The 23,202-nt window shown below is 41.9% G+C and overlaps 1 protein-coding gene across 9 annotated transcripts in view; it reads left to right on the forward strand.

The window, feature by feature from the left end:
- The window catches only part of dmd (dystrophin), a 283,797-nt gene that overhangs the window by 182,951 nt on the left and 77,644 nt on the right, over positions 1-23,202 (forward strand). For 8 of the 9 annotated variants that reach the window (XM_057829994.1, XM_057829988.1, XM_057829990.1 and 5 more), the window contains 14 exons: positions 1,578-1,700; positions 1,806-1,978; positions 2,066-2,201; positions 5,174-5,349; positions 6,114-6,261; positions 16,026-16,139; positions 16,304-16,453; positions 16,533-16,631; positions 16,746-16,842; positions 19,309-19,478; positions 19,561-19,678; positions 20,305-20,516; positions 20,609-20,763; positions 21,865-22,054. In XM_057829994.1, coding sequence (XP_057685977.1) covers positions 1,578-1,700; positions 1,806-1,978; positions 2,066-2,201; positions 5,174-5,349; positions 6,114-6,261; positions 16,026-16,139; positions 16,304-16,453; positions 16,533-16,631; positions 16,746-16,842; positions 19,309-19,478; positions 19,561-19,678; positions 20,305-20,516; positions 20,609-20,763; positions 21,865-22,054 — 2,061 coding nt within the window. Of the gene's footprint in view, positions 1-1,577; positions 1,701-1,805; positions 1,979-2,065; positions 2,202-4,602; positions 5,027-5,173; positions 5,350-6,113; positions 6,262-16,025; positions 16,140-16,303; positions 16,454-16,532; positions 16,632-16,745; positions 16,843-19,308; positions 19,479-19,560; positions 19,679-20,304; positions 20,517-20,608; positions 20,764-21,864; positions 22,055-23,202 lie in introns of those variants that run through there. The other variant, XM_057829997.1, reaches the window with a different exon arrangement.

Genomic DNA, 23,202 nt, shown 5'->3' on the forward strand with positions numbered 1-23,202 from the left:
TATGGCTATAACCTAGCAACCCAAGGCTACTGACTTCAACACATCTGTAATATAGGGTGACACAATAAAATGAGGCACCAAATTTTGTATGCTTCATTTCTTTCTTTTTTTTTGGAATAAAAAGAGACTGCAGCTTAAACTAGTTTATTTTGAATATGATGTTCTAAAAAATATATATATGTATTTAAATATATATATATATATATAGTTATAGCTACAGTCTCTTTTCATTGTGAATCAAGAAATGATGCCTATCCAAATTTGGGGGCTGTTTTTCTGGGGCACCCAATATTGGTGGTTATGTTAAACATGTTGGCTTCAAAGGCATTCACACTAAGGGCAGCACCCTAGAACCAAATACATTACCTATCAAGGGCGTAGGTTTGCATAGGGACGATAGGGACATAACACTACCAACTTTTCAGAATTCTAAAATTGTCCCCACCAACTTTTAAGCAACCTTATAATATTTAAAATAATGTAAATAATAATATACAGTATATATATATCTATAACAAATAATTAAAATAATGAGTTCAGTTATTTTGGGAATTTAGATTGTCTTCTCATATGTTGTAAGGATAGAATTGACCCTACCCTTATGAAGTGAATTATTTTCATTATGGTCATGTTTGCTAATAAAAAACACACATTTATTCTGGAAGTTTTCCAAAATGTTTCATTAGTATTTTTTGAAAACAAAGGTTTGAATTGAACAGTATAGCACCTGAACCAATGCACGTAAAAGTTATTATCAGTCGATACGGATTTATTTTGCATTGATCATTTAGCCTATCAATTAATTATGTTCATATTCATGAGAAATGTGGCCCTTTGCCCCGTTCATCCAATCTGTTTGGTCTTATTAATGTCCCGTCCCAAGCAAAACGTAAACATGCAGGTTATGCTGTTATATCGTCCCTACCAAAATTGAGACCAAACCTATGCCTTTGTTATCTATATTCAGTTATTGGCCTTAATATTAGGTTAACATGCAGAATTTTGTGGATCCCCTATAAAGGTTTGACTTTACAAATACCGGTCTGTATTTTATGTATTTACCCATATACAGTATTTTGACGATTTTGGCTGCTGTCAGTCATACACACAGCTGTTGATCTGATGAGAGCGATAAAAGAAAAAACACCCGTCATTAGTATGATGCAGTCTAGCTCTAATTCATTCATGACTAATAAGTGATTATTGAATACTGAGACATGGGCATATTTGCATGGTAATTGGAAACGGGTTGGATTCGCTTTGCTTTGTACACAGTACAATATCACCTAATTTGGGGAATTTGGTCAGCAACTCTCAGCATTCACTAATTTTAGTAATTTAAACAATAGAAATGTTGTGGTCATGATGTTTAAGTGTTGTGGGAATTTAGAAGTCTGTCTTGTAGATACAGTATATAAACAATTGAGAAATCCCTTTTAATCGCATGCATCATTTTAATATCTGTGTTGCAGAGCAGTATTATTATTATTAATTTTTATTTGACTTTTTTTTAGTAATGTGATCCAAATACTCAAGGTCTGTCAACAGGATGCACGCATGTTTCTCTTCGTGTGCAGGATTATCTGGAAGAGCTGCATGCGCTGTTACGTTCCGTGGCTGAGGCAGACTTCAAACTCAACTCCCCAGAATACTGGCCTGCAGCCTATTACAACCTACCTGAGCAAGACCACTGCCTGAAGGTCAGCATCACTTTGTGGGTCCGGGTCTGAGCAAGTCAACTGAACCAAACTTGAAAAACTTAATTTAATGCAAGTAGAAAATAACCTTGAGTTATGCACACACAGGAAGTGAAGGCAATCATCGAGAAACTGCACGGTCCAGTTGAGACAGCTCTGTCTCGCAGACAAGAAGTAGTATCAGGTGCCCGACCTATGGAGGGTCAGCGAATCCACGAGAGTGCCAACCACCTAGGAATCAACTGGGACAAACTTAACAGACTGCACAAAGAACGGCTGATGTAAATGAGGGGAAGCGGGAAGGACATATCCAAAAAGCTTCATAGAAAAACTAAATTGTTTTATTATTTGTTTGATTGCACTTCAAGTCGCTGGCAGGAATGCAACACCAAGTGGCACAAGTTTGCAGCTGACCAGAGAGCACTTGAGGAGTGGCTTCATGAAGCTGAAGGTGCAATCAAGCTGGCTGAGAAAGAGCCAGCAGCACAAAGGCAGCATCTCCAGGTATCACACAAAGACCCCCAGATCCAAAAAAACAATGAAATTCAAGAATTTCAGGACTTTCTAATGGAAGTAGTCTTTAATGATTATGTGTTTGCTGAAACAATAAAATGAATCTTATGGGGAATGGTATTATATCATGCTCAATTCCCCCATTCAGACAAGCTGAAAACTGATAGCATGGATTCTTACGGTACAGATAAGGAGCTTAACCCTTAGATGCATAAGTTACTGGACCCTACACTCTTCCATAAGTGGGTCAAAATGACCCATATTAGAACCTATGTGTTTTTATGCCATTTCAGTGAAGAATAATCACTTGTATAATAATTAGTATGATATTTAGGGCCACACAAGAATGATTTCATGCTTGAAATATCTTTATGATTCCATTAACATTTTTTGGGGGGTGGGGGGACAGAAGTTACAGCAATAAACTTTATCCTTCCTTGTATTTTATCATCAATGCTAAAGCGCTCCCATGCATCTTTTTGGTGTGACAGCGGTGCTAAGACCTTGTGGAGGCACTGACCGATTTCTGAGGATATTGTGGCTCTGTGTTCTGCCCTGGGTGGGAGGTAATTCTTTCTAGTAAGAGCCCTACCAACTCATTCTGTTGGCCATGATTTTGACACTTTCTTCTTCAGAGGACACATAAGTGGAATCTTATTAGTCAGATTGATCCTGTTCAGTTGGATTTCCAGGTGGACAACTGCCACCTGGACAATAGTCTGGGTCCTCATCATCAGACATTTCGGACACTTGAGTCCAACCACTGTCTCTCCATCATCCAACATCTGTAGGACCATTTTAGCTGTAAATCTAGCACAAATCCGATTGTTTCGTGTTTCGATCCAGGTCACTTTCGTATGTGGTTACAATCCCATCCTGGCCACATTTTTCCAGAATGTGGCTGCGGTCCGAACTGTCAAGTCCCCCAAATTGGAGTTCATGCAGCAGTTAACATCAGCAAAGAGCGAGAGAAACAGGGTGCTACAGTAGCGGTGCAGCTGTGCATTAGCGTTAGCACCTAGCTTGAATGCGGCTTTTGGGGAAGGAGCGGGCTTGACAACAGTAAAAAAAATAAAATGGTGATGAGAATAAGCCTGACAATGCTCAGTTTTCTCTCTGCTCCAATGCTCCTGCGCATGCGGGCCAGTTTGCTCAGCGCATCTCGGACTGCGAATTAGAGCGCATGTGTGATACTTGAACAGGCTCAATGGACAAAGGCAGTATGATCGGGTACACCAAAAAACATGACAAAAAATCGTAATTGTGCATTAGGACCTGCGGTATGAACCTAGCCTTAGTTAGCTAGCTAGTTATTCATTCATTCATTTTCCATGCCGCTTATTCCTCACGAGGGTCGCGGAGGTGCTGGAGCCTATCCCAGCTAACAATGGGCAGTAGGCAGGGGACACCCTGATATGAAGTAGGTTAATTTGCTGATAAATAATAAGAGTTATGAAAGACACACACACACAAAATACTATATGGACATAATACTTACTGTACACGTATCAGCTCTTGCTGTGTAAAATAATCTTCTTAAGGGATGTCACTTTTTACATACCTAGTCTGTGTGGTCCACGGTAAATTTATTCCTGACGGCCAAAGTTGATAAGAATGAAACATTCCCATTGGATTCCATAGAAAATGCATGTGGGTCTTTTTTGACCCACTTGTGGAGGCTTAGGGTAGTAATACAAAAATGACCATTTCTTCAAATGTATAAAAAGTTCATCAAAAATTTGAATGGCATTATATCAAAAACATGTTTTTTGAGGAATACCTGGAATATGAATTGATTACAATTTTTCATTTCAAAAATATTTCAAGAAAACAACCTCACCGGGTCATTTTTGACCCACTTATGCATCTAATGGTTAAATACTGTAAATGTACTACAATATGTTGTAATAAAGACATGTAGAAGGCATTTCCATTGAAGATTCAAGTACTTTATTTTCAAATTCACATTTGGATACCAAGTATTTATGGTACTCACTTTGACTGACCCAAAACCTGAAGTGGGTTTTATTGACTATTGTTGTATGCTAAAGGCAATATTGATTGAAATGATACATGACCAAACTGATAGCTGATTACTGTCAAAGGGACATCCTGTAGCAGTGTAGCCGTCTAAACAAAGTTTGAAACCTAAGGAATTTGAATGATATTCAGCACAAGATGGCCAAGGTAGTTGAAGTCGGTGATCAAAAGAAATGTGTCCAGTCCACTTTACAGGTGTCTGTGATCAACTATCACACTATTTTTGCACAGACAGTGATGAATAGAAGGCCATCTGCTAGCCGATACCCAATCTGCCCCCAACCTCTTTGACTGTGTTGCCTCCATTTTTTTTTTTTTAAAGTTTCTACAGCTCTTTTGTTCAAAGTCTCTACACTCTTTTGTAACTATTTAAAGCAACAGTAGTCTTTTGGTTTAAGACTATAGACCTCTTGTCTTTGTTCTATTGCCCTATTTAGGACCCGATTTGCTCAACGTTGAAATTAGATTGCACATGCAAAGAGATGTGAAAGCTGAACTGTGGACCCGACACAGGCAGAATTGCTTCTTCCAAACAGGCAAAATTGCTGAGCAGCTCATTTTGCTCGGTCTGGGAGGAGTAGATGCAAATGTGATAAAATGTGATACATCAAACCTGAGACAAATTGCATTCGCTGATTTTGTTTCTTTGAACACCGCATCTGAAAGGCAGGTTCAATCTGCTAATGCTAATCCGCCGTTACTTTAGAGATGGACAGAATGGACAGATCAAAGCGGCGCCTGGCTGAGCGGAGGTGGCGTCTGCAAAATTATACAGGGTGGGGAGTTAGCATTTTTCAAATGACAGAAACAAAACTTAGGGTGACATATCATCTATTCAGCAATGTAATTTGGGAGATTCATGATAAATCAGACCGTGAGCAACTAGATGAAAATCTCATATATGTGTGTGTTTGTTTTTGCAGGCCCTGACAGAAGCCATACCACAGCAGGAAGTGGTGTTGAACAGAGTGACCTCTGCAGGCGAGGATATCAGCCAGATGAGTACACCAGATGATGCTTCCCGCCTCAGAGCACAACTCAAATTCCTAAACGCTCGCTGGGCTCATGTCTGCGAACAGCTCAATGAGCGCAAGAGAAGGTCAGTGAATGTGTGTAGACAACAACCATTTTTTGAGATCTACAAATAAGCAGCCAGGATTTGATTACATTACTTCTGTCATTGGTTCAGACTTATTTCCTGTTCATGCAATCGCTGGACGGTCGACAGTATATGTCAATCATTTTGTCAACTTTACTGATTGGTTGATGTACATAGTTAACATTACTTCTAACATCCAAACTAGAGTGAAATCATTATCACATCAATGAATTTAGATTTAACAACATACCATATTGAGAAAGCTTGTTAATGCTTGGGCTGTCTACATTAAGGGCAACACTACAGTCAACGTGTATTTGTCAGCCTATTCTGTTCTTAGGGGTGTACATTTTAATGGCATATTTGACTTGGACTGAACATTTGCTCTCACTTTGCAAGCAAAATATCAGAATATACATTGTTTATCGATTTTCAGCCTCAAGATATCGGAATATGACTTTTGGTCGATATCGGATAGACATAGTAACCATACCCATCGTTTAAAACCATTCACAATGACTGGCTATTAGAAGCCACCCCTAAACCTACCATTCTGGACTTTTGGCAACCGGTATAAGGAAAACTTAGTTTAAGACTGAAACCTCAAACGACACAGACAACATAGTACAGGGAGAAAGGGTGAATAGAAAGAGAAACAAGATAAATTGTGTGATCGGGAACAGGACAAAGAGAACAACGGCCCCGACAACAATGTCAGCATAAGTAAAATTCCTATATGATAACAGCAATTTCCCATCCTGCAGATCAGCAGAAGCGCACGCAACAGCAGCACAGCTACACGAGACAACAGCTTTGATGCTAGGTTGGCTCGACAAGGCAGAGGGGGTTCTGGGCATTCCCTTGCAGCCTGCTGAGTCTCAACACATCAAAGATACGCTGGGCAAAGTGCAGGTACCATCAAAGTATATTGCATTAATCACCAGCATTGCGTGTGCATGTGCCTATGGAAAGCCATTCAAACATGAGCCAAAATGTATGGTCATCCAGCATGAAGTCCATGTACTGGTAAGACAGTTCAGCACACTGATAGAATGACTGTCTTACTAGTAACCTTGTCCTTTTTAACTACAGTGCCACTTTTGGCCTACGTGTACACAAATTCACTATTGTGTCATGTTAGTAACATTACCAGGTACAATCAGTGGTGAGGACAAAGAGCGTACAAGCACATGGACTTTAAGCTGAACAATTTTGCCTCACTGGTAACATGTACTTTCACCAATAACCAAAGCTGTCCTACTTGTGTGCAGAAATGTCATACACTAATGGATTGTATCAGTCAAAAAAAAACATCGACCAATACCCATTAGTCCTTCTACAAGCAATAATACTGAACAGTAAAGCTCAATCAGTGGGAAAAAACATGGACCAGTACCCATTAGTTGTTCTACATGCAATCATATTGCACAGTAAATCTCAAGCTCTTTAATTTGTTTACTTGCTTTTGTGTGTGTGTGCGCATGCCCAGACTAGCGCTTATGTAGCACCCGTGCTACCTTTCTATTTGGCAACTAACCAGAGAATGGTGGGTGCTTGGGTTCGTTTGTATCAAAGGAAAATACTAAATAAATTGGACCCAGAGACGTAGTAAAAATGTAAGGAAATAGAACTATTTTAATAACTATATACAATATATTTACAAACTGTGAATAATTGGATTCACTAAAAATTTAACTTAAATCTGTTCACTCAAAAATAATATATATGCTTGTTAAATTGTCTTTTAAATGTCCAAAAGGCAACTGAGCAATAAACAATTAACAGCACAAAAATCACAGTCAACAATCCACAAACGTTCCGGAACAACAAGTTTGTTTTGTTGGTTTGTTTTTTTTCAAAGTGGGCCCACACTCACACACACACACTCACACTGTCTTGAGTACTCACGCTCCGGAGCATCCCCAAAAACCGATACCAGGCCTGCTTGAGGCCTGCCCAACCCGTTGTGTGCACAGCCGGATTGAGTGCGCCGCAGCTTTGAGAGCGACGAAGTTTTGAGAGCGGTGGAGCTTTGAGAGCGGCGAAGTTTTGAGTGCGGTGGGGCTTTTGAGTGCGGTGAAACTTTTGAGAGCGGCGAAACCTTGGCTGTGGCTTCACACGGAGAAGTTTCCGAGCGGGACCAGCGCAGGGTAAGCTCAAACGTCGTCGTCGTCCTCGTTAGCCTCGCGTTAGCCACGAGTCACGCTAACGGCTTTCCGTCGACCTCCTCGTGGCATCCAACTCCAAACAGACGCGCATTCAACTGACAACACTCTCCCAGCATTGTCGATGAGCAATCCGTGAATAATGGAAAGAAAGCACTTGGCATACAGTCCAACTTGCCGCGAACTCTGCGTCCCGAACGTGAACAAAACCGTTAGCCGCCACACTTGCATCCTCTCGTCTCTCCGAACTTTCTCGAACTCCTTTCTCTCTTTCCCTCCGAGACTCGCGATCCTCCAATCAGCGGTCGACTCGCTTCACTCGCGTCCTCTCGCGAGAGAAAACAGCAGTTCTCCTCGTTGTCTCCATGGCAACGGAACTTAAGCAATAGCATTCACGTCTGCTTAAAATGTCCATCAATTCACAATGAAAACAATGGCGTCCACACAAAATGCTTTCACAAATACATAACAATGTAAGCTGTGTGCATCAAACCTCATAGTCATCCTAGCAAATATTGTTATTATTCTTTTTGGCTAAACCAACAGTTTATAAAAAGAAATAATAAAATACTTGCAGAACTAACTTTTAGGTCACAATTAATATTAATTATTAATTTACCTGATGTGTAGCAAAACGATGTAATGGATTGTATTAACCCATACTATTCTGGATGTTTTGGTATATGCCCAATTATACACCTGGGCTACACCCTCCCCCTTCTAAAAAGTTTTGATGACCCCATCAAAATTAAACTAGTGCATCTTAACGTTCCCAATGCGACGGAGAGATGCCGAACTAGAACAAACAGAGCACAACGCCATGGGGTGGCACCAGAAGGTTTGGCAATGACTTCTTCGGGAGTCTTTGTACATTCCACTTCCAATTAACACTCCACGGCTCAGGACTGTAACAGGGTGATCACATGGATTTCCAAGTTCATCGTAGCTCAGTCTTACCACTGGACGAGTGATTCTCTTTGCACGTTCAACTTGGTGACTGTCCACTTCTACATCATGTGTTGCGTTAGTAGCACACCCTTCTCGACTACTGCACTCAGGAACAGTGTTGGAAGGCAGGCTCGCAACGTCTTGACCCACCACATCAGGAGCCGCCAGATCTGGATCTTGCGTTTCCATTTCGGTAACAACTGGCTGGGATTCCTCGGTGGAAGTCTCAACAGGTTGTGCCAACAGTTTGTCCCAGTCAATGACAATTGGACTATTCCATTGCATCTCCTCCATTTCCGAACAGAGGGAATCATCTTCTGAAAAGTTTTCATTGTCATGTTGGGTTGACTGTTGTGGTTCTTGGGTCTTTCGTCGGTGTGCTCGAGTAACAGGTTTTTGTGGTGACTGTTCTTCCTCCTCTTCTACGGGAAGTCGTACCAGATAGCCAATGGGTAACAAATGGTTGCGATGGACTGTTTTCATGGGACCCAAACCTATTTCTGGTTTGATCTTGTAAACAGGCACGTTAGACAATTTCTCCACCACAACAAATGGTGATGGCTTCCATTTGCATTTCAATTTATGTTTGCCCTGGACTCCAAAGTTTCTCAGGAGCACTCTGTCACCTTGGTCGAGGGCTTGTTCTTTGACATACTTGTCGTGTGATTTCTTGTTTCGTTGATGGCTTCTGTCTGATCTTTCACTGGCCAGAGAATATGCTTTCTGGAGATCTTTCTTGAGCTTGGCAACATATTGATGGAATGAATATGTTTTGTGGCTTTCATCGACAATGCCAAAACAGATGTCAATAGGGAGACGTGCTTCTCGGCCAAACATTAACAGATAGGGAGAATAACCAGTTGCCTCATTGCGGGAACAATTGTAGGCGTGTACCAGCAGGCTGATGTTTTGACTCCACTTCTGCTTCTGTTTTGGATTAAGCGTACCCAGCATTGACAAAAGGGTACGATTGAATCGTTCTGGTTGAGGATCTCCTTGAGGATGGTAAGGGGATGTTCTTGACTTGCGAATGCCCAACATCTTCAATAGGTCTTGAATGAGTTTGCTTTCGAAATCACGCCCCTGGTCAGAATGTATACGGGCAGGAAGACCATAGTGTATGAAGTATTTTTCACACAAAATCTTGGCTACTGTGGTTGCTCTTTGGTCTTTTGCTGGAAAAGCTTGGGCATATCGAGTAAAGTGGTCTGTCACTACAAGGATGTTAGCATATCCTTTGGAGTCTGTTTCAAGTGACAGGAAATCAATACACACGAGGTCTAGAGGGCCTTGGCTTGTGATCTGGTGCAAAGGAGCGGCTCGTTGTGGCAGTGATTTGCGAGTGATACATCGTCCACAATTTTTGATGTACTGCTCCACATCAGATCCCATTTTAGGCCAGTAAAATCTGTCTCTAATGAGTTCAAGAGTCTTGTCCATTCCCAAATGTCCAGATTCGTCATGCAGAGACTTGAAGATCATGGCGATGTATTTGTTGGGTAGGACTAACTGATGCACTTCAGAGCCATTTCTTTCCACCTGACGGTATAGCAGGTTATTTTGGACCAATAGTTTACTTGCTTCTTTATTGAGCAATGCAGCTGACGAGTTGTCATTGGATGAGAATGGTTGACCACCACTGAGTGACTGTTTGACTGGAGCTATAGTGGGGTCGCTGTCTTGAGCTTGAATGAGTTCATGGGCACTTAGTTGTGTTAGTGAACCCAAATCCAACCGGACTGGATAGGAAAAACATTCAGGGATTCCATCAGGTGACACTCCTAGTGACTCTGCTACGGTGATGATCCCTGACTTGGGAGTCTCATTGCATCTTATTTGTTTGCAGAGAGCTTTAACTGCTTCAGGCAGGACTGTCTGCCAATTTTCTTCTGATGTAGGAAGAGGATTGCGTGACAGCGAATCTGCGTCAATGTTGTTCTTGCCTGGTCTGTATTGCAGAGTGAAATTATACGAAGAGAGGGCAGAAAGCCAGCGATGACCAGTTGCATTGAGTTTGGCTGTCGTGAGGATGTACGTGAGGGGGTTGTTATCCGTTCTCACGGTAAACTGAGCTCCATATAAGTAATCATGAAACTTGTCGACCACAGCCCATTTAAGTGCAAGAAATTCCAGCTGGTGCACAGCATAATTCCTCTCCGAAGCACTTAGTTTACGACTTGCAAAAGCAACTGGTCTTAATCCTTCTGGATGCTCTTGATTGAGAACCGCACCCAAACCGTGCAAACTGGCATCAACATGAAGGATGTACGGTTTAGTGGGGTCTGCGAAAGCCAGCACAGGAGGATTTGTCAGGCACTGAATTACCTGTTGAAATGCCTCTGAGCAAGAGTTGTCCCACCGGTCACCAAAAGGCTCTTTAACTTTGTAGTAGGTCTTGCTTGGTGATGGAGTGGACTTTCTGTTCTGGGTAGGGGGATATCCCTTGCATAGTTCTGTGAGTGGTCTCACTATGGTGGAGTAATTCTTTATGAATCGCCTGTAGTACCCACAGAATCCCAAAAAGGATTGCAACGAAGGGAGATCTGTTGGCTGTTCCCACCTTGTCACGGCCTCAACTTTGGCCGGGTCTGTTGCAATGCCGTGCTCTGAAACGATATGGCCGACATATGTTACTTGTGGCCGACAGAACTGGCACTTGTCAAGGGATAGCTTGAGACCAGCTTCTTCTAGACGATTTATGACTTTGAGGAGTCTTTGTTCGTGTTCCTCCAAGGTTTTACCAAACACGATCAAGTCATCAAGATAGACAATGACTTCAAGCAGGTGCATGTCTCCGACCGCCTTTTCCATGAGTCGTTGGAATGTCGCAGGGGCCCCTGTGATCCCTTGTGGCATCCGCTCAAACTGAAAAAATCCCAGGGGACATATGAAAGCAGTTTTCTCTTTGTCCTCTTCGACCATTGGGATTTGATAATAGCCACTGCGCAGATCCAGGACTGAAAACCACTTGCTGCCGGATAAACAATCCAGGGCGTCGTCGATGCGTGGCACAGTGTACTGGTCTGGGATGGTCCTGCGGTTCAGAGTTCTGTAGTCTATGCACATGCGAAGTTGGCCATTCTTTTTGCGAGTGATAACGATGGGTGAAGCATATGGACTCCTTGATTCTTTTATGATGCCAGCGGCCAACAGTCCTTGAAGGTGACGCCGTAGATCATCCAAATCAGCAGGGGCAACACGGCGGGACCTTTCTCGAAACGGAGTATTGTCGCTTAGGCGGATGTGATGCTCGACTCCCTTGGCTAGTCCTACGTCCCACTCATGAGTAGAAAACACTTCTGAATGCTGAGCGAGTTTTTGACTTAGTCTCCTTTTCCATTCATTGCTGATTGGGGAGTCGTTGAAGTCAAATAATGAGGGGTCCATAGCTTCAACCCTTTTGTCGTTCCGATTGGGAGTATCTTTCACCATATCAACCACATGCAGATGAGCGATCACAGTCCCCATCGGGATGGCAGTTGGTTTCATGGACTCATTACGCAGAAGTACCAGGAACTTGTTAGGGTCTAGCATTTTTGAGAACAAAACGGTAGGTTGGATTAGCACACTTGAGGGAAGAGCAGGTGAATAAGCACGTTCAGTGATTACAATACTGTCTCCCAAGTCTTGTTGCCTTTTTAGTTTGCAAGTAGCAATGTGCTCCATTCCAGCCGGAATGATGAGAGGACCAGGCCCTATCCACTGAACTTCCGCCATTATTACGTCATGTTTGTCTGTAGTGGCTTTGGTGGGAAAACCGGGTAATGGTTTTTCTGACCATGCTTGAACCTGAGCTACAGACACATTTTCTTGGTTTCCTTCTGTTGCTTTGAAATGAGAAGGCCTAGCTCTTTTGACATTTGTGCCAATGAGAATTGGTACGTCTTCAGAACAACGGGTGTCAGGACACACGAGAGCCAGTACAGGAATAGACTTTACTTTGTGAGACTTTGACAATTTTGGCAACTCCAAATCAACTTGAATGTAACCTCGGTAACGGTAACCGTCCTCTGACTCACTTAGTCCCCAAATGTCAAGACCCGAAACAGGGTTCAGCGGGATGTGTGACAGGTGTTTGGAGTACCAACTATCAAAAATTATCGTCACTTGTGACCCTCCGTCCATCAGTGCAGTGCAGTACTTGCCGTTGAGCTTCACTTGTGCAAGAGAAGGTGGACCGATTAGTCCTTCTGGCAAAGTTTGATTTTGAATATTGACAGCGCTCCTCTTGACGTTGACATTTGTGGTCTTAGTTTTGGCTTCTTCAGCTTTCTGAGGTGGTTTAAACCTCTGTTGTGCTCGCAGCAATTTCTTTATAACTTTGGGGTAGTTCTCGGGAGCTGTACATCTTGTTGACAGGTGCCCATCTTCCCCACAACGATAACAAAAGAAGTTACTTGTGTTTCGGGGTGTGTAGACTTTTGGCTGATGTTGCTTTGACAACGATGATCTTTGTTGCGGCTCAGCACCGGAACTGGACTGTGGCTTGACTGACATGACAGATAGCTGCTTTCGAAGTTTGACGACTTCTTTCTTTAGAGCTTGGACATTCTTGTCTTCTGAACTGTCAGCAGAAGGAGCAGGAACAATAGGCGGGTTGCTTGTCATGGCAGGAAGCCTAGTAATCTCGCTTACTTGAGTTCGGAGTTGCTCGAACTCTGCTTTTAAGTCTTTAAGCTCATTTTCAGTGGTTACGTTTGCACGATTTACATAAACATCTTTTGGCTGATGTAGTCTGTAACGTGAAGCTTGATGTTCCTCTTCAAGACGTATCTCGTTTAACAACTGTAGGAACTTTGGCGGACTATCCAATCTCTCTCGCAGTCTGAGGTTCAGAATCATTAAATCAGATTGGGTGGCCCCCTTTATGAGCTGTTCAAGACGTGCTTTATCAATAGTTGTGCCCTGGAGTCCACCTTTCTTCACTACTTTGTTCAAGACTTGTTCCATACGTCTCAAGAACTGTGATAGTTTCTCCCCAGGATGTTGATATAGCATTCTGAAAGCGAAGTAAAGTTCTTCACCACTTGGAGATGTGCCAAATGTGCTCTCAAGGATGTCAAGATATTCCTCAGATGTTGCATTTGGATTATTGAATCGGACAGCTTGTAGGACCTCCAGCGCAGGACCCTTTACACTTTCCATAATCCTCATTTTCTTCTCTCGTTCTGATCGTTCACATTCTTCAATCATGAGTCGAGATTGTTCGAGCCAATTTTCTAACTGTTCTTCTCCAGCAGGTGTCGGTGTGACCCCTGAGAAGGTTCGCAGTCTTCTGTATGGCGTACTTTCATTCCTACTGGGCTTACTGACCTGCTGTAGGACTTCCCCCATAGCTCGAATAATAGCTTCAGGACTAGATGCTTGGGTTGACAGGAAATTGAAATCTGGTGGCGACACACTTTGATCATCTTCTACTACTTCATCAGAGGGTTCCTCTTCCTGATCAGAAGGTCCAAAGATTCTCCATGACACAGCAGATCCCTCAGGCAGAATATCCACAGGAATTAAATTTGTATTGACCTTCTCTCTGCACTCACATAGCACAGTCAGACTTTGAGAATCCTGGTCATACATTCTTCCTCTCACACGAACTCTCCCAAGGACTTTTATTGTCTGCATGGTCTGTTCAATGGCTTCCACTTCCACTTCTGGAGGAACATCTTTCAGCAGCAATGCATGAGTTTGATCGATGCCTTCACCAATGCACCAATTCCTCAACTGAGCCATCCCAAAGCGTTGTACAGATATCGTTATAAATGTAAAAATTATATGACGCTATCAAAAATGTATTTTTCTTCAAAAGGCTACTTTTATGAAAATTAACTTCTCACAAAGCACTGTTAATTTTAATTCTCTGGGTCAACTACGTATTAGTAAATTACACACTACTTCAAACTATTTGTAGTTTAAATAAATAAATCCCAGCGGTGCCTCCAATTTATGTAGCACCCGTGCTACCTTTCTATTTGGCAACTAACCAGAGAATGGTGGGTGCTTGGGTTCGTTTGTATCAAAGGAAAATACTAAATAAATTGGACCCAGAGACGTAGTAAAAATGTAAGGAAATAGAACTATTTTAATAACTATATACAATATATTTACAAACTGTGAATAATTGGATTCACTAAAAATTTAACTTAAATCTGTTCACTCAAAAATAATATATATGCTTGTTAAATTGTCTTTTAAATGTCCAAAAGGCAACTGAGCAATAAACAATTAACAGCACAAAAATCACAGTCAACAATCCACAAACGTTCCGGAACAACAAGTTTGTTTTGTTGGTTTGTTTTTTTTCAAAGTGGGCCCACACTCACACACACACACTCACACTGTCTTGAGTACTCACGCTCCGGAGCGTCCCCAAAAACCGATACCAGGCCTGCTTGAGGCCTGCCCAACCCGTTGTGTGCACAGCCGGATTGAGTGCGCCGCAGCTTTGAGAGCGACGAAGTTTTGAGAGCGGTGGAGCTTTGAGAGCGGCGAAGTTTTGAGTGCGGTGGGGCTTTTGAGTGCGGTGAAACTTTTGAGAGCGGCGAAACCTTGACTGTGGCTTCACACGGAGAAGTTTCCGAGCGGGACCAGCGCAGGGTAAGCTCAAACGTCGTCGTCGTCCTCGTTAGCCTCGCGTTAGCCACGAGTCACGCTAACGGCTTTCCGCCGACCTCCTCGTGGCATCCAACTCCAAACAGACGCGCATTCAACTGACAACACTCTCCCAGCATTGTCGATGAGCAATCCGTGAATAATGGAAAGAAAGCACTTGGCATACAGTCCAACTTGCCGCGAACTCTGCGTCCCGAACGTGAACAAAACCGTTAGCCGCCACACTTGCGTCCTCTCGTCTCTCCGAACTTTCTCGAACTCCTTTCTCTCTTTCCCTCCGAGACTCGCGATCCTCCAATCAGCGGTCGACTCGCTTCACTCGCGTCCTCTCGCGAGAGAAAACAGCAGTTCTCCTCGTTGTCTCCATGGCAACGGAACTTAAGCAATAGCATTCACGTCTGCTTAAAATGTCCATCAATTCACAATGAAAACAATGGCGTCCACACAAAATGCTTTCACAAATACATAACAATGTAAGCTGTGTGCATCAAACCTCATAGTCATCCTAGCAAATATTGTTATTATTCTTTTTGGCTAAACCAACAGTTTATAAAAAGAAATAATAAAATACTTGCAGAACTAACTTTTAGGTCACAATTAATATTAATTATTAATTTACCTGATGTGTAGCAAAACGATGTAATGGATTGTATTAACCCATACTATTCTGGATGTTTTGGTATATGCCCAATTATACACCTGGGCTACACTTACATAGATGATAACGCGCCTAGAAATTAACTTTTTTTTCCAAATAAGATAATTCAGTAAATCTTGTTTCGCTTACTTCACTTACCGGTACTTAATTATGATCAAAATCATTTTCACAATCATCATCATCCCAACAATGCACACTGCTCACAATATTTAGATCAATATCACTTTATCATTGCAAAAGCATTTCTCCTCATAACGACTTGTTTTCCACATATGCATGTGTGCTGAATTTGTCAGGCATGTGTGGAGGAACTTCCCAGCAAGAAAGCAATGGTGATAGATCTGAACACAAGACAAATTCCTGCAGATAAACAAAAAGACATCAGGATCATCAACACTCGCTGGGAACAGGTAAGCATGCACGAACCAGAATCTTTTGGCCATCAAGCCAATGATCCATCAGTTGCCTTTACAAACTATATTTTCAAATCTAAAATTGTTTCAAGACAGAGTAGTACTCCCATTTTACTATGATGTGAAATTAGTGGTGTGGTCTTCACTCTGTCCTCACTTAGGTCTCCAAAGCTCTCCCTGAACGCCAACTGGAGATTGAGTGTCTGTTAAAGGAACTGGAAAGGCTTCAGGCTCAGTTGGACTATCTTTCAGTCTGGGTATCCAGAAGCAGAACTCAGCTCGAGCACAGTCCTGATGAACCCCCGTCCGGTGTAGGATACCCATACACACGCTTGCACATTTAACTGTGTCCTGTATAAACACAATGCATAATGTCCATTGCTGTGGCAGCTCATCGAGGAAGTCCAAGTCAAGCAGCCCGAAGTTGAGGCAGTTCTACAGCGAGCAAATCAGTTGTTCAGAGACATTACTCCAAGCCAGTCCGATAAGGTGTCACAATCAAACACTACGTGTATGCAAATTGCAAATAGGCACTGAAACTAATTCTGTAAGACGATCATCTCTGTGTGTCTTGTGCATGTGTCTATGTGTCGGCGGCAACAGGCAAAGTATATCAAGATGAGAGAAGACTGGACTGTCATCATGGAGTTGTTGCGGCAGTATCAGGAAAGGAAAAATCTCCTTGTGGCCAAGAAAGCCAGTAAGTCTTCAAAAGACCTCAAACTGAAGATCAAGAGTTCCTGATCAGTGTCGCTGAAATTTCAAAGGCTACAAAAAAAAAAAAACCTGATTAGAAACATTTAAAGAGAATCTGCATGATTGCGACATCCGTTTTAGCCTGTGTGGAATCTTTCATTTACCATGCGCTACGATCTAATGTTATTTACCATGTCACTACACTGTAACACATTGTACAGTTGTGGTCTGTGTATTTGCTTTTATAGTTGTTTTATTTACTCCAAAAGTATTGGCACCCCTGCAATTCTGTCAGATAATGTTTAGTTTCTCCCAGAAAATGATTGCAATTACAAATGCTTTGGTAGTAATATCATCATTTATTTTGCTTGCAATGAGAAAATACAAAAAAGAGAATGGGAAAAAAATCAATTTTTATCATTTTACACAAAACTCCAAAAATGGGCCGGACAAAAGTATTGGCACACTCAGCTTAATACTTGGTAGCACAACCTTTGGACAAAGTAACTGCGAACAACTGCTTCCGGTATCCATCAGTGAGTTTCTTACAATGCTCTGCTGGAATTTTAGACCTTTCTTCTTTGGCCAACTGCTCCAGGTCTCTGAGATTTGAAGAGTGCCTTCTCCAAACTGCCATTTACAGATCTCTCCATAGGTGTTCAATGGGATTCAGGTCTGGACTCATTGCTGGCCACTTTAGAAGTCTCTATTGCTTTCTCTCAAACTATTTTTTGTGCTTTTTGAAGTGTGTTTTGGGTCATTGTCCTGCTGGAAGACCCATGATTTCTGAGGGAGACCCAGCTTGCTCACACTGGGCCCTACATAATGCTGCAAAATTTGTTGGTAGTCTTTAGACTTCATAATGCCATGCACACGATCAAGCAGTCCAGTTCCAGAAGCAGCAAAGCAACCCCAAAACATCAGGGAACATACGCCATCTTTGACTGTGGGTACCGTGTCCTTTTCTTTGAAGGCCTTATTTTTTTCCTGTATACTCTATGTTGATGCCTTTTCCCAAAAAGCTCTGCTTTTGTCTCATCTGACCAGAGAACATTCTTCCAAAACGTATTTGGCTTTCTCAGGAAAGTTTTGGCAAACTCCAACCTGGCTTTTTTAATGTGTCTGGGTCAGAAGTGGGGTCTTCTTGGGTATCCTGCCATAGAGTCCCTTTTCATTGAGACGCCGATGGATAGTACGGGTTGACAGCGTGATCATGTTTGAATGTTAAGGCTGAGTTATGCTTCTGCGGCAGGCCTTTGCCGCCAAGGCAGACCTGATTTACGACCCTTTGCTGTAGCCTGACGTGCATCTCCTCAATTTTCTGACTTCGCGTCGCGTCAACTTGTGGAGATTTGACGCAAAGAGAAAGAAAGAAAACTAGAGGAAGCCAACAAGCGTCAACCAAAACTGTACAAACACAACCCCACACCCCTCTAGTGGCTTGGCGGTGAATTGCAGAGCAACGCATTCCCTTGCCGCAGAACTATCGAATGCTCATTGACGCCGTAGTCGCTTCGCCGTCACCGCAACGCAGGAGCATAACTCAGGCTTTAGTCGAGGTTCTTTATTAACCATCCACACAATCTTTTATTGAAATCTCTTGTCAATGTTTCTTTTCCGTCCACATCTGTGGAGATGAGCCACAGTGCCATAGGTTTTACAGTTATTGATCACACTGCGCACGGTAGACACAGGAACATTCAGGTCTTAGGAGATGGACTTGTGGGTTCGAGATTGCCAATGCTTCCTCACAATTTTGCTTCAGAAGTCCTCAGACAGTTCTTTGGTCTTCTTTCTTTTCTCCATGCTCAATGTGGTACACACGCGGACACAGGACTGAAGTGAGTCGACTTTAGTTCATTTTAACTCTCTGCAAATGTGATTAAGTCATTGCAACTACTTGTTATGTGCCACAGGTAAGTAACAGGTGCTGTTAATTACACAAATTAGAGAAGCATCACATGATTTTTCAAAGGGTGCCAACACTTTTGTTCGGCCCGTTTTTGGATTTTTGTGTAAAATGATAATGATTAAAAAAAAAAAAAAAAAACAATTCATTCTCATTTATGTTTTTTCATTGAAAGCAAAATAAATGAAGATACTACTCCAAAGCATTTGTAATTGCAATCATTATCTGGTAGAAATTGAGCATTATCTGACAGAATTGCAGTGTATGTCTAAAAATAAAACTAGCTTCCAGACTTTCGTTCAGACATGCTTGTCATGTCAGATTAAGGAGCACAGTGTAGACCTGTTTTGTAAATTAATCCCACTGATAGTGGAAGTACAGAAAGGCTTGTTCATTCAAATTTTTAGAACAAAAACCCTTAGACCATTAAGCTCTTTTGTGCTCCTCGTACAAACTTTAATATACACACAAGAAAACTGGACTATTCTGGATTTTGACCTTTCTGGAGTACTATGAACTGATGATTGACAACACAGCAATACATACTTCTCTGTGTTCCAGGTGAAATGCTCACGGGGAGTTCACAGGCCGATTCTGCCGCCCTGGCACAGTTCAACAAGTCATGGGCTGAACTGACTGACTGGTTGACCATGCTAGACAACATGGTGCAGAACAAGCGTGTTGTCGTAGCTGATCTGGATGACATCAACGACAACATTGGCCAGCTCAAGGTCTCACAACTCATAGCTGTTTATCAGTCCAAAAACCTCACTGCAACCAGAAATACCTAAAAGGTTGATTTTCTGGGTCCAGGCATCCTTGCAGGAGCTAGAACAGCGACGCCCTCTGCTGGAGAGACAAATCACCGCAGCTCAGAACCTAAAGAACAAAACCAGCAACCAGGACACACGAAATGCAATCACCGAGCGCAGTAAGATACATGCTTTATAAAAAGCTTTTACACTTTAAATTTAAATACAAATTCCAGAGTTAAAAGTGACATTTGTTCTCACGGGACTCTACGGTATATGATCCTAATACTTTCTCTAAACAAAATTGTCGCATGATCATGAGCGGAGTAGTTGGCGGACTTGATGACCCAGGGCCCAAGAAGGGAAGGAGATCCATGAAAATCCAGATTTTTATTTGATTTATTTATTTTTAACAGCATTTTTCTACAGCACTTTCGCGACCCTTGTGAGGATAAGCGGCTCGGAAGATGAATAAATTGTTGAACCCCCCCCCCCCCCCCTTCCTTTCTTTCTTTCATAAGCATTGTGGGCCACAGTCAGGCTTCTCTACCACATGGCTTTCTGGGAACCCCTTAGTCCTAATTGATTTCAAATATATTGATAACATTAACCCAGAGAATTAACTTTAAATCACAGCTCTCCAATATTATGGACATTGTAGGGAGCCCCCACTTGAATGTGCTACGCCGCTGCATACCATATTGTTTTAAATATGATTTTGCTTCCTCTATTTCGTTGAAGATTCTCTTCAGTAACTTTGACAAATCAGAAAGATTTTGCTAATATTGGCGTTTTTGTGTGGTAGTTGACCGGCTTCAGACCCACTGGGAGGACTCCCTGGCCAAACTCTCAGCCAGAAACCAGGAGCTCCATAACATGCTGCAGGACTCTACAGAGTGGCTAAATTCCAAACAGAGGGTAGAAGCTCTCATCAAGCAGGCCAGCGAAAGGCTGGAATCCTGGCAGGAGGTCACCTACACGGTTGATGCTCTCACAAGGCAGAATGCTGAACTCAAGGTCTGCTAGGTTTAAAGCTTCATCACTCCTATTTGTGCCAGCCAAGTTCTTTCCAAATGCTATTGTTTTTTTTTTCCCTGGTTGTCCATCAGGGCTTCGCGAGCGACCTCCGACAGTGGCAGGGTCAAGTGGATGAAACCAATGCGATGGCCGACAAATTGCTGACAAGTTACGCTCACGATGACACGCACAAAGTTACCCAAATTAATGACAACATGATTGCAGTATGGACACACATCAACAAGCGGTAATTGAATGTTTACCTGGTCTACAACAACAACCAGAGTGTACTTCCCTGTTAGGCTTTATACCAGGGGTGCCCAAGTCCCGTCCTCGGGAGCTCCTGTCTAGCTTGTTTTCCATGTCTCCCTCCTCCAACACACCTGAATCAAATAATCAGGATCATTGTCAGCTCCTGCAGAGCTGCTGATGAGCTGATCTGTTGATTCAGGTCTGTTAAAGGAGGAAGTCCTGGAAAACTAGCTGGATAGGGGCTCTCGAGTACCAGGCTTGGGCACCCCCGCTTTACTAGTTATTAGTTAATACTGTGTCGACAGAAGCATTGAGCGCCGTGGCCACCAGAGGACGCTAGATAATTAGGGGGAAAATACTTTAGACTTGTACTGTACTGTAAATACATTAAAAGACTGGAAATATAAATATTTAAATGTAAAGCAAAAGCAATTTCCATTTAAAATGGCAACAGACAATCAATGAACTCATTAAGTGTTTACAAAGCCCTAACCTACAATCTTAATACTGGATATTTTGAGCTGGCTAACCAGTGCTTTTCCTACTTTTTTTCTTTGGTTATTATTAATTCAAACTCAAATTTCCTATTCACACCTTTGAACTTAGTGTAAACGATTTTTAGCCTTTGTCATTTTTTGTATGACATTTCAGTTCTAATCATGTTAAATAATTGTATTAAAGGTATAATAAAAGTACAGTAATGCAGTATAGTACTATAGTACGATATTTACTGCGGTTTACTGCTTCTTTCCTTGGCTGGTGAAGATTTCAATGATAAAATGTTGCTGTTTGGTTTGTTGTTTTTGTGTTTGGTTGTCATTTTATTTTTATGTGAAGCACTTTGTGTTGCATTAGTACTGCAATGCAATAGCAAATAGAGTTTGATTTGATAACGTAATGACAATACCAGTCGCTACTTAAGACAATTATCGGGAGGGGAATGCATTGCGATAACGGGACTACTAAAGAGATGTGTATTCCTTTTCAGTGTAAAGGTACTTCAAACATTTGCAAGCATATAATTCCTGTGACGCTTTTTTATTTTTCAGTAGTTTCTGTACAAAGATCTTCTGTGTATGTATTTGTACCTTTGTAGTGTTTCAGACAGAGAGGCAGCTCTGGAAGGGGCTCTGAAGCATTTGCAGCAGTTCTATCTTGATTTGGATAAGTTCCTCAACTGGTTGACAGAGGCTGAGACAACATGTAACGTTCTAATAGACGCCACCAATGAAGAGAAGCTGGCAGAGAAGCCTGAGGCGGTCCGGAATCTTTTGGCACAGTGGAAGGTGGGATACATATGCAGTACAGCAAATTCACCCTATGCATTTGCATCTGTGGAACCTAGCATTGCTATTGTGACTCCTACTTTGTGGCAGAAAACATAGACAAGACTGAAAAAGCAGTTTCTGCTCTTGCATTCCTCTTTAAAAGAAACTGCTGTATTTTTAAGCCAAAACAACTGTTGTGTGTGATAGAACAAAATGTCTATATGCTGCTATAGCAGATTCATGGCACATTAAGCCCCCGGACTATTTTTAATTTGTCCGTTTTACCCTGCAAACCCCCGTTTACAGACGTCGCACAACCGCTTTTGTTTCAACCCAGCCATAAAACGAAGGTAATTAATGATATTTATTATTCAAAATGTCTGTCGTTTTTAGCTTAGAATCATTAATTGATGTCTCATATTTCGTTTAAAAAAAAAACGACTTTAGAAAATTATTTACTTACATATTTTAAACTTTTTAACAAATTATGTCACAATGAAAAAAATGGCGTCTGTACAAAAGTCACGGATATCTACCTCATAACTATTGCTTAATTGTATTTTTTTGTTACTGTCGCATTTTCTCCGATATGTTAGATGATAAATAATCGATCCAAACAAAGAACAACTGAAAAAGAAAAAAAAAAAAGTTTAAAAGGGTAAATATATGAAAAAGAAAATCTCGATCACTCCTTGATGTCTGCAATTTCTGCATCGCGACCCTTGTTACATTACCATGTTTCACCCATAAAATCCCCCAAAAATCCAGCTGTGGCCATTCACAGCTGTGTCTTGACACTCAGTGATACATGCTACATGGGAGTTTTTGGATCGAAACAAGGTAAGTACGCGATAATATCTTGTTAAAGTCATGGCGTCTGTAATTCTGCTCGCGTGCTCTCACCTCCAGATAGGGTTGCGCTGCTTAAAAACCTTTTTTTTTTTAAATGCCCTGCTGTTCAAAATGTTCTTTCCCCCAGAAAATTGAGATTTTAAGCTTTCCAATGATGTATCACACATGCATATCGGACAATTTTGAAAGTTGGCTTAATGGGGGGTCTCAGCGGAACTTATAGTCACCTGAGTGTTTTCTGCCTTGTACTTTCTGTTACACACCAAAAGATGCAGTAAAGTGCTGGTTAATTGCCAAGTTGTTATTCATTTATT

Source organism: Corythoichthys intestinalis, chromosome 2, assembly GCF_030265065.1.
Source record: "Corythoichthys intestinalis isolate RoL2023-P3 chromosome 2, ASM3026506v1, whole genome shotgun sequence".
Taxonomy (NCBI): Eukaryota; Metazoa; Chordata; class Actinopteri; order Syngnathiformes; family Syngnathidae; genus Corythoichthys; species Corythoichthys intestinalis.